The sequence below is a fragment of the Pituophis catenifer genome, unplaced genomic scaffold (assembly GCF_029215685.1).
Source record: "Pituophis catenifer annectens isolate HBS135680 unplaced genomic scaffold, rPitCat1.0.hap2 SCAF_3, whole genome shotgun sequence".
In the NCBI taxonomy this organism is placed as follows: Eukaryota; Metazoa; Chordata; class Lepidosauria; order Squamata; family Colubridae; genus Pituophis; species Pituophis catenifer.
The window spans coordinates 151,881,659-151,909,354 of record NW_027256883.1 but is presented as its reverse complement, the minus strand read 5'-3'; the positions used below and the strand labels follow the sequence as shown (position 1 = coordinate 151,909,354).

Sequence of the window (27,696 nt, the reverse complement as noted above, 5' to 3'; positions counted from 1 at the left end):
TATGATTTCTTGCTCACAGTTTTTTCCAAACTGATTATTCATTCCCAGGTTTGTGTTTGATTCTGTATTTTGTTTGGATGGGAGAATCCTTGATTTTTCTGTTGCAAGAAGTGGCGGGGAAAACAATAATTCTGTTATCATCCAAGTAGTCCTTGACTTATGGCCACAATTGAGCCCAAAATTTCCATTGCTAAGTGAGACAGTTGATTCACCCCATTTTACAATTTTACCACAGTTGTTAAGTGAACCTCTGCAGTTGTTAAATTAGTAACACGGCTGGTAAGTGAATCTGGCTTCCTCACTGACTTTGCTTGTCAGGAGGTCACAAAAGGTGATCACAAGACTCCGGGACACTGCAACCGCCATAAATACATGCCAGTTGCCAAGCATCTGAATTTTGATCATGTGACCATGGGGATGCTGCAACAGTCATGTGAAAAACAGTCATAGCTCATAAGCCACCTTTTTCAGTGCCGTTGTAACGTTGAACGGTCACTAAACAAATGATTGTAAGTTGAAGACTATCTGCATAACAAACTTGCTAACTTATATCTAAACTTGTTATAGCATCTCGTGTTAAAATAATTCCAGCTTTCAGTTCTCTTTTCAGTTCAAAGTGGGGTAGGGACCAGAAAGCCCTGCCACTGCTTTTCTACTTCTTCCATAACTAAAAAATGCTGCATTCTGAATGGTGGATTGTAAGTTTCCCCAAGAAAAACTTGCTAAAGTTCTTCAAATGTTAAGTAGTATGTGCTCTATAATACTAAAATACCATGCTACCAACAACAGGACGAAGCATTATATGTTAAGATGACCCTTCCAATGGATTATCTTGTGTTAATATAGAATAACAGAATTGGAAGGGACCTTCCAATTGGAAGTCTTCTAGTCCAACCCCCTGCTTAGGCAGGAAACCCTACACCACTTCAGACAAATGGTTATCCAACACCTTCTTAAAAACTTCCAGTGTTGGAGCATTCACAACTTCTGGAGGCAAGTTGTTCCACTGGTTAATTGTTCTCACTGTCAGGAAATGTATCCTTAGTTCTAGGTTGCTTCTCTCCTTAGTTAGTTTCCACCCATTGCTTCTTGTTCTACCCTCAGGTGCTTTGGAGAATAGTTTGACTCCCTCTTCTTTGTGGCAACCCCTGAGATATTGCAACACTGCTATATTTCTTCAAATGCATATAAAGAAATGTGAGATCATAGGTTTAGTGGGGAATGGTTCATTAGCATCAAGGCCAATCCCACTATCTGAGAATTATGAGAGTTGTGGACTGATGCTAGGGATTAACAATTGTGCTATGTGTCCTCCCTAAACACATCTGTGCCTTTCCTTCTGCTACCCTTTCTTTGCTGTTCCTTTACAGTTGCCATGAAAGACCAGCTGGGCAGGATCTAACCATCTCTTCCAAGCATAGTCCAAGACTGAGCTGGAATAGCCGCTAGCAGCACTGACAAGACTTTGTGAACAGAGCTGGTTGCCCTGAAGACACACCTCTGTTAGGACCATGGAAACAGAAGCTCCAGCGTCTAGTGTTGTCATGGCAGTGAAATTCCAGAGCTATTTTCTTCTACAGCTGCCAATCAGGAGAGTGATCCTTCTTTTCCTTTTCTTCTTGGCAGCAGAAGATGGAAGATGGAACCAAAAGGCTTCACAGGTGCCCCCTTTTGGTCTCAACAAGCCAGGTATGGACAACTTTAGCAGGATTTGGGACAGGGGCATTTGTCTCTCTCTCTCTGTCTTTACACACACACACACACACACACACACACACACACACACACACAAAAGCCAAATGTTGAATTTGTTCTTCCCTGCTGCGAAGTAGCCAATTATCACACAAGGCAGGAAATTGTTTATTCTGAATAGGTAGTCCTCATTTTACAACCATTCATTTAATGACCGTTCAAAGCAGTAGTGGGTTTCAATTCCGATTGCTACCGGTTTGCTTACGGGCAGGCGCATGCTAACACACGCGTGTGACGCTTCTGTGCATGCGCAGAGATGTCCGGGCGGGTGGGCAGAGCCTTCCACCACTGCCGCTACCAGTTTGCCCAATCTGGGGCGAACTGGTAGCAACCCACCATTGATTCAAAGTTACACAGCACTGAAAAAAGTGACTTTTGACTACTTTACACAATGATGACTGTTGCAGCATTCCCATGGTCATATGATCAAAATTTGGATGCTTGGTAACTGGCTGTTATTTATGATGGTTGCAGTGTCCCAGGGACAACCAAAGCCAATGGGGAAGTCAGATTTACTTTAGAACCGGATTACTAATTTACCAACTACAATGATTCACTTAACAGCTGTGGCAAGAAAAGGGCTCAAGCTTTTCCCTACTACTACTAACTGGAACCATACCTGCAGAAGAGAACCATGAAAGAGAGTGTTTGCCATTCCTAGTTCCTGGAGGTAGTTGATAAGGATATATAAGGATACCATGATCAATGGCAGAGAAAAGTTTCAGAGGTCAAGTAGTGCCAGGTTGCATTCCCCTATCCCTGTCCTACCAGAAATCATTAATAAATGGGCTTAATGGCACCTTGCTGCTGAACCTGGACCTGAAGCGCAACAAAAACAGGCTCAAATAATCTATTTCCTCCAGTGCCATTTGCAGCAGCAAACCTATTGCTTTCTCCACAAACTTTCTCCAAAAGGGAAAGATAGAAATGGATTAGAATAGATGGGATGGGGTGGGGCCATTCCTCTCCTGATGTTAAATCTGAAATTCAGTCAAAGCCACCTTTAAGAGGGTAATTCCCAGCCCCTGGCCCTATTCAGGTGTTAGTAATACAAGTCAGGCCTATTTGAGGATGAGTATAGATAGACCGGGCATTTAGCCAGATCCTCCTGTCTCCTTTATCCCATCTCCAAATACATGAAGGGACACAAGTGCCACAGTGATTTGTGTTCTATATATACTTTATATTCATATAAAGAATTTTCTAGGTCCTATTGTCATAATATGAGAAATATTCCTCATTTTGTTCTATGACAAGGCCAATTCAAGGAATTTGGGGCCCAATGCAACTCCAGGTTTGGAGCCCCTCCACTACCCACAGTTTAATATTGCAAATGGATTCCAGCAAAAAGAGAGGGAGGAAGAAGAGATAGAGCTTTAGAGAAAATAGTACTTTGCACTGACAGAATGATGTGGGAGAGAACAGAAAGAAACAGCATCACTTAGTAAAATCTTGCTTGGAATTATGGTACCCTGTTACCTTGTTTGAACTGTTGGCTGATCATGGAGCAATGAGTGAATTGCTGTCCTTTAATCCTTCATGCGCTGTCCCCCCCACCTCTGCTAAGGTCCACTCACTTTTCTGAAGTCCAGAGTAGCTGCATCTGATGCCACCTCCTTAAATCATCTCTGCCCTACTTTTCATAGAAAGATGTTGGCAAAGTGGAATCACCAATTCTATGTAGAAACAATGTCATCTGGACCATTTATAACTGTCCATTAAACATCCTCTACATCGGGGGTTTTCAAACTCAGGCCATGAAACCTGAATGTTTTACTCCTGGAACCCCAGGCCTAGAGACAAAACACAAGTGACAGAGCACTGGCTATATTTCAGTGAATTTTTGTTGTTATTGTTACTCTTATTTTCTCAAAGAAATCCCATCAAGTTCTGATGGGCCCATAGTGTTCCACATGTGTGGAAATTATCCCCACATACATGTGAGCTGACTTCACTACCTATCCTATAAGACAGGGATCACCAACCTTTCGGACCTCAGGGACTACTAAATTCATTATTTTAAATCCCACGGACCACTAATTTGATCTGCCTAATGACTGGCTGGGGAGGCGGGGCAAGGTGGTCATGGGTGGGTGGGTGTGGCCAGCTCAATGTCACGCACATCGATGGGTATCTTGCCAGCCTCTACTCACTACTCCTCGCCTGCCCGCCTGGGCTCTTTAGGACCCCAAGCACCTGGAGGCTCAGCGGGCTGAGATAATCAGCCAGTTCCAGGCCATGATCCAGTTCCACTGGAACAAGGTCCTCCAGCTCTTCGCCAGCAGTGGTGCTTCCCTCCAGCCTTCACCCAAAGCTCTGCACGAAGAGACTGAAGCAGATCCCAAGTCGGAATTTCTGCCCCCCTCTGCCCCACACAAAAAGACCCCAAAGTGGGAGTCTCTCTGCAGCAACACAAATGTTCATTGCACGTATCCGGCCCAGGGGTCGTAGTTTGAGGACCCCTGATTTAGTGCAATATAAAAAATGCAAATAATTTTTCTGGGGACCACCAAAACCAGTGGTCCATGGACCACCAGTTGGTGACTGCTGCTATAAGATGTTCCCCCCACACACACACATAAAAGTGAGCCTGAGCTGTAACAGGGGCAGGAAACTAACAGGAACAAGTGGTCTAGTTAGGCTAAATTGTTACATTCATTGACCATATCCTAGAGGTAGTAGGGCTAGCATACTGACCTAGTAAGAATTGATAACTAATACCAAGGTCACCTTATCAGAAACATTTCAACGTCATGCAGTAATTCACACTGTGTTTGCCTTCCTTTTTCTTTTTGTTCTAAGGTACTAGGCCAAAGGTATATAAGCTGTTCAGCTATATGTCTAGGCTGTTCAGTTAGTTGCTAAATAACTGTAGTTGTTTGCAAGCATAATAAGTGCTAGATACATCTTCAAAGTGATTTGGTTCCTTTTAGAGAGTTAGATTTTGGCTACAACTCATGGAACATAGTTTGAAAAACACTGTTACAATGATCCAAATAATTTAAATAATTTTTGTACACTTTGGAGCTGGAATAGGGTGTGTGTATGTATACTGGGATGTGTGATTAGAAAAGTTGACTTTGAAGATAAAACTTGAAATGGGTTATTTCAGGGGTGGGTTCTACTTATCTTTACTACTGGTTCTCAACGGTAGTTGTGAACCAGTAGTTGTGCACGTGTGCTCTTCTGCGCATGTGCAGAAGCGTTTTCATGACATCAGGGTCAGTGGGCGGAGCCTCCCGCCAGTTTTACTACCGGTTCTATAGAACTGGTGCAAACCGGGGGCAACCCACCACTGGGTTATTTCATTTATGACCCAACTTTTCTTCAGGACTTCAAATGGTTTGCAAAGCACACCTCCCTCCTATTTTATTCCCACACCAATAGATCCAGGACGATTCCTACCAGCTGGAATGCCAGAAGTCTTAAAAAACCTCCCTGGTCACTGAGCCCTTTTTGATGTGATTTTGTCATATATGTAAGGTGACCAGATTTTAACATTGGTAAAGAGGGACACCATTGTGGGCGTGGCTTATTTTGTGGGCATGGCTTGGAGGTCATGTGACTGGGTGGGCGTGGCTAGCTGGTCATGTGACCGGGTGGCCATGGCTATGTGTATAGGGACTACTCAGAGGACTGAAAAAAGTCATTTCTGACAGGTCCTCGCACTTTTGACTGGTCCTCACACTTATGATCATCCTCACATTTATGCCCGTGCAGCATTCTTAACAACCATGTCACTCATTTCACAACTGCTTCTCTTCACCATGATGACAAGATAGGGCAAAAATGTAAAATGTGAGGACAGTCGTAAGTTCGAGGACTGGTCAAAAATGTGAGGACCAGTCAAAAATGACTTTTTCAGCCCTCTGAGTAGTCCATATGCATAAAAGGATACAGCAATAGAGAGGGATGAAGGAAGGGAAGGGAAATTAGAGTAGGAGTGAGGGTAAGAGAGGGAGGAAGAGAGGAGGAGAAGGAGAAAGGAAGAGGAAGTAGGGAGGAGAAGAAGAGGGTGGGGGGAAGAGAAAGTAAGAAGGAAAGAAAAGAGAGGTGGTAGGTTTGAGGAGAAAGATTGCTGTACAATAAAAAAGATGAAAGGGAAGAAAGCCAACCCCAAACAAATATAAAGATATTAAGATAAAGAATGAATTGTTAAACTTTAAAGAATAAAAGAGAACAAATATGAATAAATAGCAATAATTAGAAACACACATACAAACATACAATGTATTTTCTTTGAACAGAATATTTGGCTGGTTCACAAATTTAAACAGTGTTTAGTCATTTCAATTAAATTTACAATTTCTATATTTCCTTTTTGCCATATTTATTCCTCATCTATTTTTTTAAAAAACAATATTACCCTTCATCCTCATCTCTAATCTTAATCAAATTCAATTTTTCCCTTCTATTCTATATTATACCCCTTCCCATTGTCATCTATTTTTATATCCATCGTCACATTGGTTAATTATGTAATTATGTAATACCGTTGTTTAATACAAATTCAACATTTTAATATAAATCAATTAGTTATATAACTATCTTTTTTGTATATTAATCAATATGAACATGAATATTGCAAGTATTTCCATGCAATCCAATTTCTTACAAATCAATTAATTATATTTACCAATAATAATAAACCAAATAATTTCCCCATATATTCCTCCAAACCACAACTTAACCATTTCTGCTTTCAACACAATATACAATTAATAGTATCTCAATTATTACAATTCCCTAGTTAAAAAGAGCTTTTTTTTTTCTTTTGTGTTTTAAAATCTTGAACTCTCCCCTTTTGCCCTAAATTTCCCATTGTTTGCACCTACCTTTTTTGGTGAGGAAAAAGAAAAGAAATCTGCAGCCTAATTTTCCAACGTTGCAGCAAACTAACAGCAAAGCCAACAGCCTGTTTTACTTTCAGTTTCGTTTTGAGCTTGGTTTGCACAAGGAGAAAAAAAAATCTGCTCGAGCAATTTAGCAAGAGCAGATCCCTGCGCAAAACAGCTGAGAGCAAATCAGCTGAGAGTGGGGAAGCCGAGCTAATCAACATAGGGCGGCCCTTTGAAGCCCCGCGGCAAGAGTTTAAACAGTTTTTTTCCCTCTAGACATCAGCTGGGACTCAGGAGGCAGCCGGGACTCAGGAGGCAGAATGAAAAATCGGGACTTTTTTAAAACGCCGCGGGACGCGGGACAAATTGCTCAAAAGTGGGACTGTCCTGCCAAAAGCGGGACGTCTGGTCACCTTACATATATGTAATTTGTCTTGTCCGGACATGGAGGCCTTCTATGTACTGGTATTATTTTTTTGATTCTTAAAATTTAAGCCACCCAGAATTGCTTTGGACAGGAAAATTTAGATGGCAACAGCAATGAACATAATTGTTCTGCCCCAGCTCCGGATCCCAAGGAGTGTGACACACACAAAGCTCCAAAAACTCTGTTTAATACAAACAGATCCCTTCCAAAATGCAGGCTTCTAGTGCAAATATCCTTATCAGCCTGCTGTGAATTACAAAGAATAAACAAAGTCCGACAAGGGTTGGCAACCAGCCCAGATAACAATAAACTCACTCTCAAAATGCTCTGCGCAGCAGTGTGTGCTATCTGTGAGTGAACTTAAATAGGCTAAGGGAGTGGCCAATTAGCCTCAAACCTTACTCTCGAGGAGTCCTCCTCCTGAGTAGCCACTCCTGCCTTTTGGCAGCCCTGCGTGTTCGAGCATTGAGAAGAGGCTCCTCCACTTCACTCTCTTCACTTGAAGGAGCCTCTGGAGGCCCTGGCTGAGTCTCTGCCTCTGGCACCACATCCTCTTCAGCCTCCTCGCTGTGTGACTCGAGCGCCAGCTGCACAGGCTGCTGGTGCGACACCACACCAGCCTCCTCGTCGTCGGGATCAGCCACAATCCGTGCAGGCCGCTGGCAGGCCACAACACTAATCATCCTGATCACCCAGTATTGTAAATGTGAATTCAGCATGGGCTGACAGACAATTTCTGGCTAAAAATTATCTAGTGAATATCTTGGTTGAGGCTAAACCTGAATCTGGATTTCCCTGATTCTGGTTGAACATCTTAACCATGGAACTACTCTAGCTTTCATCATTATACTTTTAGTCCTGTCATTTGGTTGAAATTTGTTATTTAATTACATCAACAATTTCACAGTTCTTTTCCAAATTACAGACTTAGGAGGCACCAGAAAACCTTTAAAAATGACCTCTTGTTATCAATAGGACTATTAATCCCTATAATTAATATTAATAAGAAATAGTGGTTATGTTAATATTGTATTGCCTGCTCCCAGTTACTTAGAAGATAATAGAAAGCCTTTAGGGTGAAACTGATTAGGATCATGCCTGTTTCATAAAGCAGCACAAGAGGATTGAAGTGTGCTAATTAATTAATTAAGGTTGCAGAAGTGATCTTGTTAACCTGTGGTTAGCACATTTTAGGGAAGCGCTGCACTGCAGAGAAAAGCGGTTTAGGAAGAGATAGCTTTGGGAGATAGCTTGTTTGAGCAATTTCTCCCCTCTGCAAGGAAGGAAAATGATAGAAAGGGGATGGGAATGCAAAAAAATACCAGGCAGTCAGGCACAGGATTTTCTTAGATTTTCAAGGTTTATTAATAAAATGCTTTAGACTTCAGCTTAAATACAGTGTCTCAAAAATCACAAATGTTTTCCGGATGCATTACACAGTAATCAGGGCAGTGGTGGGTTGCCCCTGGTTCAGACTGGTTCGCAAGAACTGGTAGTAAAACTAGCGGAAGGCTCTGCCCACCGACCCCAATGTTATCAGGAAGCTTCTGCACATGCGCGAGCGAAGCGAGGGCATGTGCACGGCCTCATTGCAAACCGGTAGTAAAGGTAAGTAGAACCCACCCCTGAACCAGGGGTCCCCAAACTTGGCAGTTTTAGGACTTGTGGACTTCAATTCTCAGAATTCTCGAGCCAGCATAGCAGAGTTGAAGTCCACAAGTCTTAAAGCTGCCAAGTTTGGGGACCTCTGTAGTAGGTAAATGGAAATGACTTTCCTATTTCCTTGTCTTAAAAACCACACAGCATAGATACTGTATGTTTTAAACTAATTAAGTAGTCTTCCTTAGCTCAACATCTTCAGATGTCTTCACCTATACAACTCATCACCACAAGCCAGAAGGTGAATTTCTTCTCACATGTTTGGAGGGTGTCATGTTGATGAAACCTTCTGTACAAACACTTGGATTTTAATATAGATTTTAATGTAAATTACTATGAATTATATCTGATGAAAGAATTGCTACTTGTGCAATGACATATTCCTTTCTCTCTTTCTTGCTGTGGTCCCATGCCTATACGTTCTCAGATCTGCTATGTAGGTTCCAGCTGCTCTAGAGCAGATTTGAAATAAGCATGTGAAAAAAAGAGAGGAATCAGTTCTGTCAAGTAGAGGTAATTAGATAAAGCCCTGTGTTCAAATTCTGTAGGTCAGAATCACCTCATTAGCAGCTACATATAGGAATATTAGAATTTCCATCTAGTAGACTTCTAAAATTGGTCTGGGTCTGGTACAGAAGTCCTGTTGTGGCTTGGTTATCTGAGCCTGTGTTATCGGCAGGAGAGGATTCCGAGAGGGAAGGAGAGGAGTTGGCAAGGCCTCCCTCTCCAGGACCCTCCTCTCTGGCAATGCCTCCGGTGTCTTCCGAAGGGCAAGAGATAGGGCCGGGGCCAAGCACTTCCACGCAGCCGCAGGTGGACAGTAATGATGATGATGATGAGTCTTGGCTGGACCCTTGCCAGCGTCGCAGAGATAAGCGCGCGCAGGAGAGGAAGAGGCGTGCCAGGGATTAGGTTGAGTCACTGGACCACACCCCACAGGGTATAAAAGAGGGTGTGGTGGCCGGTTCAGCTCTGTGACAAGCAAAAAACGGATATCGGACGACCTTCTTTGTATATACTGGACTTCGTTGATTATTGTGTATTGGCTTTGTTTCCGGATGAAGAGAGAAATTCCCCCCTCGTGAGTAAAGAATACCTGGCAGCCAGCCACTGGGTTGCTGCCAATTCTGATACCGGATAAACTGTTGTCGGCTGAGTTCTTTAACTGTTGCCTGTCTGTGGGGGTGCATGTGTGAGACGGGGACAGAACAAGTCCCTGTACATGAAGTTGCACCACTAAACATTGGCTGTGCTGGCTGGGATGATTAACAGCATTCAAATTCTTCGCCCCATTCTAATTCTGGAGTATCCTATAACAAAACTTCTGTACTCATCTCAAATGATCAGAAGTTGACTACAAGGGAATATGACATAGTACGAATGTCTTGCTTCCTTATTTTATCACAGTGACTGGCTAGTTTTTCTGGCTAAAATGTTACTAAAGGCAAAAGAAAGATATTTTCATCTTTGGGATATTATTCTTCTGACTATATATTCTGAATGCATTCTTTTCTTGGTTAGATTTGATGTATCAGCCATTTATCCGAATTCCAAGAAGCCCAGTACTTTCCTTCAGGCCCCATACTGTAAGAGTGTCTGTTCAGATTTGGTGAGTATATTTCTTAATGTGTGTCACATCCACAAAGTAAAACTATTTTCTCCAGTTTCCTATCTATGTGGTTGAACAAGAACATACTGTTTTCACAATCAAAAAGATATTTTTGAAACCAAAACAAAAATTTGGGACTTCCCTCCTGTATAATTCTCTGGAACATTCTGATTCACAGAAATTTGGACTAAAAGATGTGGGAAAGCTACAAAAACAATAATCACTACTCTCCAACGTCATGCATTCTAATGTCCTTTTTTGTCTCTTGGCACCCGGTTGTATGTAAAGATCTCATCCCTATCTCAGAAATTCTTCTCCACAATATAATGCTTTTCTGTTTCTTCCATTGGCATACTTTTTTTTTTCATTTTGAGTTTCCAAAAATGTAGGAGCATGATCATTAGCTATCTATTGCTTGGAATACAAAAGATGCAACCATGTCTTAGCTGGTGTTTTACAGAAATCACAGAGAGAGCAGAAAGAAGTGGTGAGGTGGCCTAGGGGTGGAGCTCTTGCCTCACAATCAAGAGGTTGTGAGTTTGATCCTAGGTAGAGGCAGGTATTTCTTTCTCTGGGCACAATGAGAATATATCTGCTGAACAAAATTCCACATTGGAAACAGGAAGGGCATCTGGCCATTAAACACTCTGCTAGTTCCATTCAGTTGCCCAGACTCCACCCTGCAAGGGATTATGGGGTCGTTAAATGATGATGATAATGACACAGAGAGAGTAGAATGGATGTATCAGCTAACACCTGGAGAAAAATGTCTGTCACAGATTATAATATGCTTGAGTTTTGCTTAAGGTCAGCTATTCAAAGTTGATCAGACTAGAAACCAAAGTAATGCATACTTAAGGTATTTTTATTACAAGGTTGTAGTAGCAAAATCTTTCAAGTCTGAAAAAGCTTCTCTTCTCCCTCTCTTTATCTTTGGGAGATATAACGGAGGTCTTGCCTGAGGTGCTTTCTCTAGTTGCAGTTTTGACCCAGATTAAAATTTCTTTTATCAGACAATTGTCTTGGTTGCAGCTTTTCCTCCTATTCCTCAAGGCTATTCCTTCTGCCCATTATTCTTAGTATGATATGAAATGTATCCTTTGTGGTTAAAAATGATAGCTTCCTTCTGGAACTCTGGGTTAGAGCCAACATAGGTGGTGCTTGCAGAAGAGGAACAGATAATACACATATGGGTATGTGTTTCCATCTCGACATCACTAGTGTAAATTACACAATTGTATCATTAGTGTAATGACCTCACAATGCATATGTTGTCATTTTGACATCATCATGGTTTTTAATAGATACTGCTTTTCAATCTTTTGGCTAAAATCAAGGGCTATTTATTATCCTTGGTAAATTATTTATTGGTAAATAAATAGTTATTGGTACAATATTTATTTCCCATGGTAATTTACATATTTCAATTGATGCTATGAATTCATACATCGCATCAAGCAAAAAGAAACTCATGATTTAGCACTTTGTACAAACCAGGCAATAGTGTATACTAGATCAAAGATGATACAAAGTCCTATTATAGATGTTGTGAACTCTGATTTCTATTACCTTTCTATTACCTTATACTACCCATTCTGGATTACTTAATGGGAACAGTAGTCAATAACATCTGGATAGTACATAACAGAGGTGAGTTTCAGCAGGTTCTGACCAGTTCTGAAGAACCGGTAGTGGAAATTTTGAGTAGTTTGGAGAACCAGTAAATACCACTTCTGACTGGCCCTGCCCCCATCTATTCTCTGCCTCCTGAGTCCCAGCTGATTGGGAGGAAATGGGGATTTTGCAGTATCCTTCCCCTGCCACGGCCATCAAGCCACACCCACAGAACCGGTAGTAAAAAAATTTGAAATCCACCACTGTACATAATTGTGGAAAGTTGAATTACAGCACTTTGTACCTGATTTAGTCTATTTTTCAAGATGTATCTATGAATGAGAGAACAATATTAACATCATACTTTCTTTAGTGCCGAAAATTAGGACCGGGCACCTACGTGACCGACGATGGAAGCTTCAGCTCTACTGCCTTACAGAAGAGATCATCAAGCTCTAGCTGGGCCAAGGCTCAGGAAGCGGCTAGACTCACTCAAATGCCACATTTTAAATTTAAAGAAATATGCCAGCAGGAGAAAGCTCGGGTGAGTGGATCTATTTAAGTCCATGGCACTGAGTTCTGATAATAGGCTTTTCCATACATTCGTTGAATCAATAAGATCTCAAAATGAGCAAGGTAACAAAACTGTTTGTTGTGGCCCCACTTTGTAAATTCCTCATATATGCCTCATTTTCAGGCTCCAGCTCACTGATATTATGGCTACTGGGTCTGTCCGCAAATGTCTGATTGACCACTAGATGCAGAAAAGGATTCTTGAAAATCCATTTCTTTATTATCAGGGAGTAAAAATTATCAGAGTCCCGGTAAACTTGTAATATAGTATAGGTTTTCATACTTTTCCTTGAACATAAAGAGAAATATCTTTGGAACTGTAGAGCCTGATTTATCAGATAAATGAACTGTGAAGGAGACTATCTATCTTAATAGAACGTAATTCCAAGGTTTGTTAAAGAACTACATCAAGTCTTCCTCTTTAGGATTACCACACTATCACCCGGTGATGATACATCCCTCACAGCAACACTAGAATTCAGAACAATGAATCCCATCCATCTGTCCGTCCATCCCATTTCTTTGTAAGAGTATTCTCTTATGTGTTCCACTCAATAATGGCAAATGTTAAGTTAAAGGCTCTCAGAATGTAACTTGTCACAATGCTGTGCAATTATTCTCAGAAACATAAGTGTTATGAATAATTTTATTACTTTCCTCCAACATTTTTGGGACCTTTGCTCAAAATCTTCTAATTTATGTATAATTCTGCATTATATAAAATTATCTATGATTTACATCCTTGGCTAGAGACGGTTTTTGATATTCCTATACTTTAAGCTAGTGGGCATTCCAATTTCTGCATGCCGGATATAATCCCTACAACTCATAAATACAATCTAATGTTTCTTTAACCCACAGATCCCTGGCAAACACATTCACTGTCCAGTTGATCATTTGGGCATTAAGGAACATATTATTATAGCGGGGAGGAGACAAGATTCCACACTCATCCTAACCAAAATTTCCCGCTGTTCTTAAGAATGAGAAAACAATAGTTGTGAGCCAGAATGCTAGGGTACAAAAATACATTCACATGCAATATGTATATGTGTATCTCTCTCTCTTCCTCTCCCTCCCTCCAGCCTTTCTAACAGTTGGTAGCATCCATTTTCTCAACTGTGTTCTTATGTTTATTTTTCTCCAAGAAAAGAAAACTGGGACCTGGGACTTACAATCACACAGATTTTCTTCAGCTCATGGAAAAACAACCACACAGTATTAGAGGAATTTGTGATACTGGAGCAGTAAGATTTAAAGACTACATGAGGGTATGATTTAGTTTTTATCTTTGCTGGAACTAATAATTTGAAGAACATTAAAAAAATAAACTAAAGTTAGACTGGCTTCTAGGTTCTTCATCATAATTAGCATAGAATGATTCATACATTCATACATTCTATTACCCTTAGCACAGCCATATGATTAAGGTGTATGTAGTTCAGCACATTTGAATGATGGTCAGTGGAATAAACCTGGACTACAGTTTTTTTGTGAAACATTGAGAAAAAAAAAGTCCTGGAGATTGCTAATTAAAACATGGGGAGATGGTATGAGATCTAGAATAGTTCATTATAACTGGGGGAAAAAAAGCTGGGATCCTAAATGAAGAATAGCAATTTCCAACCAAACAGAACAAAGCAACCAAAAATTCATGTTTATAAGGTATTATAATTTGTTGACTATGTATCTTTTTCGTTGGTCCCTGCTGTGGCACAGGTCTAAAACTAAGATTATTTTAAAGCCAGTTGAAGATTATTTTATTTCCATAACGGAACTTTGCATCTATAAAATCTGCATTGTGGGGCAGTGAGACTCTATACATCTCATCATCAGATTGCTACCTATATTTAAGGGATGTATCATGTTATTTGGTCCAGGTTTTCCACAATTAATCTTATTTTTTGAGTTTACACTGCAGACTGAACCAAAAACAAGTTGGATTCACACAACATAGTTGATTAAAGTATGTCTAGGTGCAAACCATATAAACCCAGCCACATCCAACAACTTAGAAGACAATGCATTGGGAAAGATCATCAGAACTCTCCAGTGCAACAGAAGGAGAGGAAGCAGAACTCAGATGAGTTAATGTAATGTAAGAATATGGATATTGAGCATTGGAAGCTGAAGTTTTCCCCTACAACTGGAAGTTTCACTGCATTGTCATCTAGCAATCCTGATTCCAACCCACAATCTAGTGCCTTGCTATTTTAAATTATAGCTACCTATAAACGACCATGGTTAGTGGTCAGGAAATATGATAAGTCATTGGCAAAAAATTCTGAAGGGTACCTGGCAGAGGTGGGTTTCAGCAGGTTCTGACCAGTTCTGGAGAACCGGTAGCGGAAATTTTGAGTAGTTCGGAGAACTGGTAGTAAAAATTCTGACTGGACCCGCCCCCATCTATTCTCTGCTTCCCGAGTCCCAGCTGATTGGGAGGAAATGGGGATTTTGCAGTAACCTTCCCCTGGAGTGGGGAGGGAATGGAGATTTTACAGTATCCTTCCCCTGTCATGCCCGCCAAGCCACGCCCACCAAGCCACGCCCACAGAATCGGTAGTAAAAAAATTTGAAACACACCACTGGTACCTGGTGATTTATTTTGGGTCTAATTAGTCAATGTATTGGCTAGACTCAGGTATTTTGCCTACTAATATGTTAATGGCTGTGACAATAATGGCTAGAAGAAAACAAAGGTGTATGGAGTCATCCTTTGTTGTTTTTAGGTTAATCCCTCCTCTCTTTTTCCCCCCACTATTATGTTTTCCTCATCAAAAAGGCTGCCAATGAAGGGACAGGTCACTCTTTCTATAGATCTGAGCTATTTGCCTGGAAAGAGTTTCTTCTCTCATTCAGTCTGCATTGTCCTCCCTCAATCTCTTGGCTCATTCATATCTCATATCTCTCACCCTTGGGCTTACTCAAGGGTGTACAGCAAGACGCACACTGTTGGAATAACAATGCCAAGTGGCATCTGTGGTGGGCAGGAGAACAATAAAATAGATCAAATCAGCAGTTGCAATGATGAGAATGAAGCCCTGGCTTTTTTGGACATGTATCAGCATTGTGTGTCTGTATGTATAAAAAGGATATATATGCGTCTGTGTATGTGTGTGTGTGTGTGTGTGTATGTATATACACACATATATACCTACACATATAGATTATATGTATAAAAGGGATGCGGTGGCTCAGTAGTTAAGACACTGAGCTTGTTGACTGAAAGGTCGGCAGTTCAGCGGTTCGAATCCCTAGTGCCGTGTAATGAGGTGAGCTCTCATTACTTTTCCCAGCTTCTGCCAACCTAACAGTTCGAAAGCACGTTAAAAAAATGCAAGTAGAAAAATAGGGAGTACCTATGGTCGGAAGGTAACAGCGTTCCATGCGTCTTTGGTGTTTAGTCATGCCGGCCACATGACCACGGAGACGTCTTCCGACAGTGCTGGCTCTTCGGCTTTGAAACAGAGATGAGCACTGCCCCCTAGAGTTGGGAACGACTAGCACATATGTGCGAGGGGAACCTTTACCTTTATGTATGAAAGGTGGGATTTTGATTGCATGGATGCTACCATGAATCTTGGATTTTTTTTTATCACTTCCTTTCCACTCGACTTAAGCAGAAATAATTTCAGCTTAGTGTCATAAAGATGTAGAAGAGTAGAGATCATTCAAGCGTCAACCTAAGTTAGTAGTTATCTATTTGTCTTGTTTATAGTTGGATAATTCATGTTATTCTGGCTTGAAAATATAAAAAGTTTTAGTCTACTCTCTCTGTTGTTGTCTGTAAGTATACTATTTAGCTGTGATTATGTGGTGTACCATACCAGAAATAAGCCAATCACATTTTAATGTTATGCAATCCAGCATAATCCTGCAATGATGCAAACTAGCAACACTTGTGTAAAGATTGCATGATATAAAACCTGTTTTTACATACTTGTGTCTTAACATCACCATAAATATATGAGACACATAGTTATATCCTGATGTATATTTTTCATTTGTCTTCCTTTCCTCTTGACATCCAAGCCATGACTCTGATGTTTTTGGTTTTCTCCAGCCAGCTTTATGTCTAAAACAAGCTTGCCACATCCTTGACTAACGGAATCCAGTTCATTTGTTCAGATTAAGTAACCCTGATAAGGGAGACCTAAGATTGGCATTTGGGTTACAGATTGTCCATTTCCATCAAAATAATCTGAAATCCATACTCTTTTTTATGAAGTCTCTGCTGGCAAATCTCTAACCCTGAGCATGTGTTGAAGAAAAAGAAAGAACAAGTTTGAAGGAAAAGATACATCTTTTATTCTTGATGCTTTTAGAAGCTACCACCAGGTAGACAACATGCTTCTTCAGCATGTTCTTCAGCAATTAAATTACATTTCTTCGTTAGAGAAATGTTGACAACTGCTGGTAACTAACAGGCTGAGGTTGGTAACTGCAACACAAGAGTGACTCATGGTGGCTTAATAGGTGAAAATCAATTTTGTATTACCACTATTCTACTTGCTAGAAAAATAATTAGCTAACTAATACAATGATAATTTCAGTTTTGTCCATGTTGCTCTAATAATCTTAACTTTCATTTTACTAGGATAACAGTTATATGACTTTCCGATGGTTTTCTAAGAAAGATTTTAGTATTTATTTATAGTTAGCCTTTCCCTGTCTGGTACAACTAGCTGTAATATGATAGATTGTCCATTACACAGTTAGGGAGGACTGTGCTCCATTAATATATTTCAAAAAATACTTCATCATCAGGAAAGTCTTGAAGGCAGGGGTAAGGGCAAAAAAGTCAAGATGGCAGCCATGGACACACAATCTTAGTGCTACCCCCTTTTCATATATGCTTCACATATGCAACACATATAAAAAAAGGTAAGAGTTTGATTTCAGGGTTATGGCTGCCATCTTGAGTTTTCTTTTATCCTCTATCCCATCCTTCTGCACTTCACTATCATCAACGTGGCAAATCTTATCCTTGCAATATTAATTTTATTAGTCTATATTTGTAAATCTGATATGTGAAGTGCATACATTAATGACAGGAAATCAATTTTTAGCATTTTTCTACTTAAAAGGGCTTGAACGAACTGTTTATTATGCAGGAAAAACTAATATATAATCTTCAGATCGATGCTTATCTAAGCACCAGTGAATGAACCTAATATGTTTTTCTGTGGCATGGTTGACATGCTTGTCATTGCAACATAACAAACAGAAGCCAAGAAATAAGCAAATTTCCTATTCTGCCAGTCTTTATTTATACAGCATGTTTAAGGAGACAAAGGGCAGGACAAATATATTTTGTAAGCACCACAGCTCAGTCAGCAGTGGGGTGAGGAATGCTCCTAATGCCAAATAGCCCTGGGTATATTTTAGGTTAAACTGTGTTTCCCTGGTGAGTAAACTATAAAACTGAATCCTTAGATCTGTGATGGCGAACCTATGGCACGCGTGCCCGAAGTGGCACACGGACCCATGTCACCTGGAACATGTGGTGTTGCCCGTTCCTCTTCTATGTTTCTGGCGTGCATGCGTGCATGAGGATCAGCTGGCCTTTTTGTGTGCAGCAGTGCCAGAAACTGGAAGAGCTGGTTTTCCATTTTCTTGCGTGAGCCGGCCAGCTGATTGTCGCGCACGCATATGTGCTAGAAACATGGAAGACTAGCTGGCCGGCATGCATGCGTGCGCCGGAAACCCAAAGTTCATTTCTGGGTGCGCACATGTGCCCTGGGCAGCTCCTCTTCTGGGTTGCGGCCCAGAGGAGTGCACACGCGCTCCCTGTTCAGCACTCAGTGCCAAAAAAGTTCTCCATCACTGCCTTTTTAAAAAAAAATATTTTCCATTTTTCCAATTTACATAACAATAAGCATTTTTTAACAGTACTGTGTCATGTGTCTCTTACAGTTATCTACATTTATTTCTATACATTATTTGTTTCTCTGTTCTAACCACTTATACCACTTATCCCAAACCTCATAAAATTATTTTTCTTCTTTGTCTTTTATTTCTAATGTGAGCTTATACATCTCGGCACATTCTAATATCTTATGAATAATCCTCTCGTTGGCTGGTATATTTTCAAGTTTCCAACATTGGGCATAAACGATTCGTGCTGCTGTTACTATATGTAAAATTATATGTTGGAGTTGCTTCTTTATCTTTTGATTAATTATTCCTAATAAAAATAATTCAGGTTTAAATTCAATTTGTTCTCCTGTTATCTCCTGTAACCATCTCCTTATCTGTTCCCAATATTTCTTTGCTTTGGGGCATTGCCACCACATGTGATAGAATGTTTCGTCCTTATATTTACACTTCCAGCAGTCCATCTGCCACCTGCCTCTCCCCTCCCTTCTTCTTGCCGGCCCTGACCGCCCAAGGGAAGCGCCGGGTGGCTATTTTGAAAGGGGCGGGAACAGTTTATACAAGCTGCGGGATAAGTGCATTGCATTTCAGGCGGTGGCTGATCCCAGCCCGTGCTGCTGCCTGAAAATTCTGTATCAGATCAATTGGTTAGTTTATTAGCTTCTCCAGATCTTTTCATTCAATCTCCGCCTGCTGAAACCTCCCCAAAGGTCCCTCCAAGCGGCCCTTGCAAACTCCCCCATGCTCCCTCTGCCCCACGCCAGTGAGGCCAGGAGCTGCCGTTGCTCAGGGCCCGAGCCCCCCAACCAGCAGCCTCAGCCAGGAACCGGAGCTCCACTTTCCCCAAAAGGCTGGCAAACTTTGAGTCCAGCAACTATTTCCTGACCATGTGTCTTCCAGCATAAATAGCAATTTTTGTTAGGAAATTTCTTTGAACTTTTAGAAATAATCTGTTGCATATCAGTAATCTTTCAGCTACAAGTCTTATCCAGGGGAGCACCAGGAAACAAGTCTGCTCCTGCTTCTGCATCCTTTTCTCCAACTTAAACATAACCATATCCATTTCTTTCCACTATAACATAGGATTTTGTTTCCCTGAGAAGACTTCAGCATGAAAAGGGGAAAAATCTACCTAAAGAATGGCTGCTAATGTTATATAGATCTCATTAGGTCATATTAAATTAAATAATGATAGTCAACTTTGGACATATATATAAAAAAATCTCTCTCTCTCTTTCTTTCTCTTCCTCCCTCCCTCCTCCTCCCTTCTTTCCTCCCTCTCTCTCCCTCCCTCCCTCTTCCTCTCCCTCTCTCTCTCTTTTTCCTGATACTCTTAGGAATGTTATCCTGGCCCTGGCACCTATGGAAATCCTTATGACAAACTACAAGAAAGAGAAAAAACCCCAGTCACTGCTGTAGGATTAATGGATAGTAAAACTCCTAAACAATTCACCCTCATCCACGGGGCAAGTATATCCTCTTGATTTTCCACCTCACTGTTGTATGTGACTAATGCTCCCACAGAAGCAACAACTCAACAATTCACTTGTTGAATATGGACTATAAACCATTCCCCTTCTACACCTCTCTATGGTCCAACTGTGCTCTGACAACATTTTTAAAAATTATTTTTGGCTGCATCCCCCTGAAGCTCATCTCACCTGAGTCCATGAATGGGGCAAGCATAAATCCTTTGAAGCCAAAGCATCCAATGACAGCTGCAAAACAAAACTACTCAAAAGCTCCTCCATGCTACTGGAACAAAATTGAACAAACTTTTCTTAATGGGTTACAAATAGCTTTGCAACCGTCCAATGGCAGTGCTTACTTGACCCTTATATTTCTTTTTGATTTCCCATGGAGCATGGAGTCAAGTGCTGGATCTCCAGATAGAGCATAACTACTTCTAGATAGGGATCAATGTTCACCTGCTTAAACATAGCTGTTTTCATGTGTCTCTTTCTGATGCTTTTTCTCCTGATTGAATTTAGGGAAGCGGTTTGGGACCTGGTACTTACAATATCAAAAATAGTGTGGATGAGATGTTGAAACGGGTGGTCAGTATTCGAGGTCCCTATGAAACCTTCACCGGCAACAGATCAAAGCCTATGGTTTCTGGACATTTTGCTGGTGATGTATGTGTTCTCCCTTTTCTGCTTACAAAAAGTTCTTCACAGTTTGGTTAGTAATATGTAGACTTCCCCAACTGAATGCTCATCAGATTTATTACAGGGGTGAAATGCTCCGAGTTCGGACCAGTTCGGCCAAACTGGCAGTGATGACGGCCGGTGGTTCGGAGAACTGGTAGCGATGGCAACTCGTGGCTCTGCCCATCCGCCCAGTTGTCGTAACTTCCTGGTTTTAACCAGGAAGTAACCTGTGATTTACCCTCTGCACATACGCAGAAGGGTTTGCGCATGCGCAGAGGGTCGGCAGGCGCACTTCCGAACCAGTAGGTTAACTAGACTACCACCCCTGATTTATTGGACTAATGCTTTGATCCATGGATGATCAAAGCTGTAGGTAAAGATTTGGGAAGACACAAAATTGAGGAAGGCTACAATTTGACTGAGACAACTTCAACACAGGAATGAATCCTTTTTCCCAGTCACTTAAAAAAAAAAAAAAACTTCTAGGACAGGGTTGTCCAATCTTGAAGACTTGTGAACTTCAACTTCTCTAGCCAATAGGCTCTAGGATTTTAAGAAGAATAGAATTAAGAACTTTTCTGGTTGGGATTTTTTTTTTAAAAAAAATAAAAGTGATAAATGCTGTAATATTATAATAGAAACAAATAATGAGTCAAGTTACATGTTGCAATCCTGTATTAGATTTGCATTCTATGAGTCCTACACTCAGTTAAGGAAGTTTAGATTCAGAAAACTGAATATTTCAGTGAAAATATCACAGTTTCCCTGACAGGAAGACAACGCTGAATTTAAGACCTTTTTCAGAAAAAGGAAGATCAGAAAACAACATGTTTAATAATGGATTGATTACTGCTCTGGAGGAGTGCTAAAACTGTGCTTCAAAGGAACCTGAACAACAGCTGACAAGTGTGGTGAATCAGCAGAAAAAGAAATGACTTGTGAAATCCTTACCACCACGCTTGCATCAAGCTAGGCTGCTTGTGATCCCTGGTTTAGCACTCTTCCAGAGCAGTAGTAAATTTATATTCAAGAGAAGCACAAGCAAAAGCTGAAGTCAAATGGAGATAACCAGATCACATACACGTCCTTCAGCTATTTGGTTTAAGTCAGGTTCCAAACTTGGAGTAGTTCTATGATAGGTTAGAACTACCTTTTCCTGAGAGGACGTGATGTTAAGAAGGTGATGGTGGAGAACAGGCTCCCTGGCATAGGAAATGACTATATCAGTGATGGCTAACTTTTTTGCCATTGTGTGCCAGGAGGGGGGTACGGGGGAGGGTTCGCGTGCATGCCCAAACGCATAATTTTATGCGCCCTGCCCTGCGCATATGCGCGCAACCCCCCTCCCCCCCACTTCTGGCATGCGATGGCCAGGTAGGCCTGTTTTTCTTTCTCACCAGGCTCCAGATCCTCACTATGCATCTGGGGAGGGCAAAAACAGCCTTCCCCACTACCTCGGAGATCCTCCGGAGCCAGAAATTTTGAGTAGTTTGGAGAATCGGCAAATATCACCTGTGGCTGGCCCCAGAGTGGGGTGGGAATGGAGATTTTGCAATATCCTTCCCCCTGAAGTGGGGAGGGAAGGATTTTGCAGTATCCTTCCCCTGCCACGCCCACCAAGCCACGCCCACAGAACCGGTAGTAAAAAAAATGGATTTCACCACTGAACTAGGATGACCTGTATAGTACATTCTACCTATTTTCATTACTAAAGCAATTTTTTTTTTAATTTAATCATGGCAGAGAAAAACATCTGAGCTGTCTGGCTGCAGTATCAAATCCTTCCTGGATGAACTGCAGACAAGGGAGAAAAAGAAACACGGTGTTTTTAGTACATTTTCACGGGATCCGGATTGCCCAACTGAACGGATCTTCTGGTCCAAAATTGGCATGTTTCCACGTGAACAAGTAGGTGACTTTTCTCAGCTTCTTCAGCGATAATTCAGTGCTGATTTTCTTCTGCCATTACCAACGGGGATGGGAACAGAATGAAATACAATTTGCTTTTTTTAAAGAATGTATTTTTCTTTTTTCTGCTTTTCAAAGTATCAAAATAGTTTCTCTAAGCAGAAAACATTAATACAGAATTATATTTACTAGGCAGATGTGCAACGAAGAATGGGGCGGGCGGGTGCGGGGGAGAAGTGGCAAGCAAATATTCTCTGTTTTTCTGTAATGGGAGTTTAATGAGGATGATGAAAATATAGCAATATCAGTTAATAACAGAAAACATTTGCCTGTGTTTTTTTTCCTAGTTCCAAACAGGACCAGGCTCCTATGACATAAAGCCTATTAAGAGAACAGAATATAAAAACCAACCACCCTTCTGGATTGGTGCGAAAAGATTTGACCGAAGAGCATACCGTCTCTGTTTTGGAAATACAGTAAGGGGGAAACATGATTATAACTCCTTTTCTCATTGCAGCCCTGACACTTTGTCCAAGACACCCAGTATCTATGGAGCTTCTCAATCATCCAGGTCATAGAGATGGTCCTTGACTTACAACAGTTCATTTAGTGTTCAAAGTTACAATGGTACAGAAAAAAGTGACATCAATTTTTTCATACTTATGAACATTGCAGCATCCCCATGATCACGTGATCAAAATTAAAATGCTTGGCAACTGACTCCTATTTATGATGGTTGCAGTGTCCCAGGTCACCTTTTATGACCTCCTGACAAAGCAAAGTCAATAGGGCAGGGGTGTCAAACTCGTGAGGACACATTGTCATCACTTGCCGTATTTTTCCCCTTTGCTAAAACGGGGGTGGGCGTGGCCAGCACGTGACGCATCCAGCCCCCCGGGCCACGAATTTGACACCCCTGCAATAGGGAACCAGATTCAGTTAACAACTGTGTTGCTAACTTAAAACTGCAGTGATTCACTTAACAACCATGTTAAGAAAGTTTGTAAGATGGGGCAAAATTCACTTAACAAATGTCCTGCTTAGCAACATAAATTTTGGGTTCAGTTGTGGTTGTAAGTCAAAGACTACCTGTAGTTGTCCCAAAGGTGCTTTTTCCAAAAAGCAACTGACTTTTCTTGAGGGTTTTTTTTTTTCCTTTGAAAACATTTCACTTCTCATCCAAGAAGCTTCTTCAGTTTTTTCAGTTCAGAATAGAAGCTTCTTGGATGAGAAGCAAAACGTTTTTCTCAAAGGAGAAAAAAACCCAAGAAAGTTTCGTTTAGAAAAAGCCTCACTTCCCCACTCAAGCGGAGGCAGCTGGCAAAAACAATTCTGATTTCCATTTGTGAATCCATGACAAGGCTTAAGAAAACAGTTACCTGTCTACACAAAGATTCAGGCTACATATGCTAAGTGACTGGAACAGGTTTCCCCTGATTTAGTGCATAATTGTCTGCATATGCCGTATGGTGTGCTACGTGAAATAATGCTATTTGTGCCACAATTTCTCCTCAGAGGAATAGCTAAATAGCAAAGATCACTCTGCCAAAAATACAAGCTAAGTTCTATCACTAAAGAACTGGTGGGCTGAGGGCAAACAATGCTGAGGCAGATGATTCAACTCATGTGGTTTAAAGCAACTCTGGAGTAGGTCTTGGATGAAATATCAATAGCTGAACTATTATAGCTTAACTTCCCTATTGTCCAGAGACAGAATAATCAAACCTAGAATTCTTTAATATAAAGCGAAGATATGGTGATTCTAAGAGACCTCTGTATAATTTACATATTTAATCTTAAAAAGAGTCAGCAGTTTCTCCTTACAAGAATACTGGTATCCATACAATATTGTATTTCTTGGCTAGCAAATGTGACTAACAAGCAGAACTGGAGTGCCTAACACCAGACATGTCACTAGAAGACAAAACATGTAGAAGTCACTGAAGAAAGCAGTTGTGTTTGTAAGAGTTAGCAGTAAAAGGAAACCAGGCCACCAAAAAAACAAGGTAGCTGACTGGACACCATCAAAGCTGACACCAATCAGAGCATAGAAAAACTAAAAGAAATAGTGCAAGATTGGAAGATGTGGAGAGATCTGGCCCATTGAATCGCCAAGAGTTGGACTCAACTGAATGGACATCATCATCATCATCATTATAGATTTAGATCAGATAAAGTAGTATGTATCTTCCAACATTCTCTCCACAAAGACCAACTAGCTTCTATTATATGAATTAGAACAAACAGGTGATAATCCTATATCCTTCAAAGTTAAGATTTGCATCAATGCATCAAGTGCATTTGAGACACAGCATCTATTGATTGATTGATTGATTGATTGATTGATTGAATGAGTGAATGAGTGAATGAGTGAATGAGTGAATGAGTGAATGAGTGAATGAATGAATGCTTCCCCCTTCCATTTGTGTACCCAATTTGTGGGAACTTTTGAGATTCCACCAAATTCAGTTTTAGTAACGTTATCTATAAATATACTGTTAAGGTAATAAAATGCAAATATGGAATAATCGAGATATATTTACACACTATGGTTGAAAGTTGGAGAATAGTCATCATTTTCAACAGAGAGCATTCCAGCTGAACTTTCAGTACAAATTGCATTCTCAATGTGGCATGGCTGCAGACATAGCAAGAACTAACAACACATGGCTGTGAAGCACTTCTGCAGTACCTCTGCAATAGATGAAAGGCAATTTGTATTGAAGGATGGAAAATACTTCATCCTAAGCAAAGTTTTATTTTGGTGGAGCTCAGCTGCTCAGGATTTCATAAAGTAAGGGAGTACTTATGATCTTGTGAAAATCATAGTGTGGTAAGAAGGATACATTTTTTATTGTTTTCCAACCTTGTCTTGTTGCTTCTCCAGCTTTGTTTTATGCTGTTGAGTATTGTCTGGGCTGTCTTAGTCACTTCTTTCCTTTGGTGATCATTCCAAGATAATCTTTCAAGTAGCTTAATTCCATAGCTAGTAGGGCATGTCAAAATTTTCAACTTTCAATTTCCAAACATTAGGGGTGCTCAAAAGTTGTGACATGCCTTGGGGATTGTAAAGATGTTTTGGTTATTTTAATATAATTTAGATGTTCTTGGTAAGTAAGTACATAAATATCATATGTTTTTAACATTTTGTTTCATTAGCTAGCCCCTAGTATTCTTCCTCCCTCTTCTTCAACTTCACAGAGAAATCTATGTGACATCAATATAGGAGTAATTTGCCATGACCTTGCTTTGAAGTGGGCAACCAAGAAGATTTAAGCACTCACTATATCCCCAATGCTCTATTCTACAGAATCCTGTCGGTGTTGGCCGCTATGATACCACAAGGCATGAGAAATATTCAAAGAAGTTGAGATACCGTTCCCTTTATATGAATGAAACACAACGTTATCTTAGTAACTTGGAAAAGGACAAGTGTTTACAGTAAGTGAAACATGATAGGAATGACAAATCATTTTTTTAAAAAATCCCCGAACTTCCATTACTTTTGGAATTTTTATTTTTAATTTGTATGTCTGACCTTGTTATCTAGTTGTTTTGTATGTAGTTTAAATTCAACATTTACTTTCTAAAATGAAATTTATCCATTTGTTTGGAATATTTATCCTGATTCCCACTGATACACACAAAATCTTGCACTGTAGATGGAATTGAATTCATGAAACAGATAACAACCAGGATTTAACAGGACAATGTTTAGAGTGAAGATGTTATTATATTTATAATTTGTTATAATTATCCTCTCTATTTTGCTCTACCTCTAAATTCTCTTGACTCTAAACTTCATGCCATAATTTGGACCGTGTTCCAGTTTTCAGAATCTTTAAATCTCTCCCTATGTTCATGATCAATATAATTCTGTAAAGACAAGTGCACAAAATCTTAATGTGATCTTTTATGTATCAATATAATCATAATTACTACCCTATGCAGTTTTATTCATACACTTTACTCTGCATATTAGCAAAACTAGCATGTGTACGCATCAGTGGTGGGTTCCAATCGGTGTTACCACCAGTTCTCTTCGCGCATGCGCTTTGCATCTTTAATCAGTATGTCCAATTGTTAGGGATGCTAATTCAGTGATATCTGGATGAACATATGTTCTCAACCTTGGCTTTGATAAAGGATAGAATATGTAAACAATTTATTGATTTTCTTTTCCCACAGGGAGAGGATCACTCCTGTTAATAAAGGTCGCCAGAGCAACCCAAAATCTGCCTAAGAAATTGTTGCATCTGGAAAAAAAAATACTCTTAAATAATCATGTATGAGTTGTATGCCTACGTAGTTTTAGTTTAGCCAGCCTAACTGCAGGACCTAAAAACTGAAAAGATACACGGAGGAATCTCTTATTCTTCACTAATAAGCTCTTGAAAATTAGGGCACTCACTTTCACCTTTCTTTTAAAAAAAAAATCAAGGTATTTGTTAGAATTTTGTAGCTGTAGGTTTCTCTTTTAAAATCAGTGTGCTGCCATAATTATGTCAATACTATATTAAAATTGCTAGAAACTTAAATGCTTGCTATTCATTTAGCAACTACGTGTAAAATGTTGTCCTTTATTGAACTGAAAAGGGGGGCTATTGTTTCTGATTCTGATTCTCACAGGCCACAGTTGTTATCAGATTTTTTTTTTTCTGGATTCTGGTTAAAGAGTGCAGATCAAGGACAGTCTGTAATGCAATAAGTTCATTGCAGTTCAATGTTTAATTTTTAACAATAGGGTCTCATTAGAATCCATAGCTTTTAAAAATTAAAAGACTTATATAGGAAAAGATCAAGTCATGGGCTGTATCCAGTGGAGAGAAATTACTGCTTTTCTGTTTAAAAATAATAACATATTAATGTTGTATACATGATTTCTAGCATTATTGGCAAGCTATTATATTCTTTCTTGTGTTTCTTGAACTTCTCAGTTCATATCCATTGAACAACCATTACGGACAGCACAGGGCTTTCCTAAGCTGTATTTACATGAAAAGAACTACTTTCCTACCTCCCCCCTCCCCATTTTAATTTTAAAATGGTGAAGGCAGGCAATCTTAGCTCCTTTGCTACAGAGGACTGGTCTGTCTGGTCTGAGATGGAGACTGCTTCTACATCTACACGCATTAAGTTCAGTGGTGGGTTTCAAATTTTTTGACTACCAGTTCTGTGGGTGTGGCTTGTGGGCCTGGCATGCTTGGTGGGCATGATTTGGTGTGCATGCCAGGGAAAGGTTACTGCAAAATCCCCATTTCCTCCCGATCAGCTGCGACTTGGGAGGCA

The 27,696-nt window shown here is 40.3% G+C and overlaps 1 protein-coding gene across 1 annotated transcript; it reads left to right on the top strand.

Moving 5' to 3' along the window:
* Positions 1-1,639: 1,639 nt before the first annotated feature.
* CIMAP2 (ciliary microtubule associated protein 2) lies at positions 1,640-26,704 on the top strand. Its single transcript, XM_070939519.1, has 10 exons — positions 1,640-1,689; positions 10,198-10,285; positions 12,273-12,443; positions 13,621-13,743; positions 19,687-19,815; positions 20,341-20,484; positions 22,243-22,407; positions 22,755-22,883; positions 25,718-25,848; positions 26,596-26,704. Exons 1-10 carry the CDS (start codon positions 1,640-1,642, stop codon positions 26,648-26,650), a joined length of 1,185 nt encoding a protein of 394 aa, XP_070795620.1. The 3' UTR covers positions 26,651-26,704.
* Positions 26,705-27,696: the final 992 nt, after the last annotated feature.

Bases quoted from the DNA above. Each gene is read 5' to 3' on its own strand.
- CIMAP2 (XM_070939519.1), top strand. From the start codon at position 1,640: ATGGAACCAAAAGGCTTCACAGGTGCCCCCTTTTGGTCTCAACAAGCC. The intron at 22,408-22,754 runs GTAGGTGACTTT...TTTTTTTCCTAG, and splicing joins GCATGTTTCCACGTGAACAA to TTCCAAACAGGACCAGGCTC. The intron at 22,884-25,717 runs GTAAGGGGGAAA...TCTATTCTACAG, and splicing joins GTCTCTGTTTTGGAAATACA to AATCCTGTCGGTGTTGGCCG.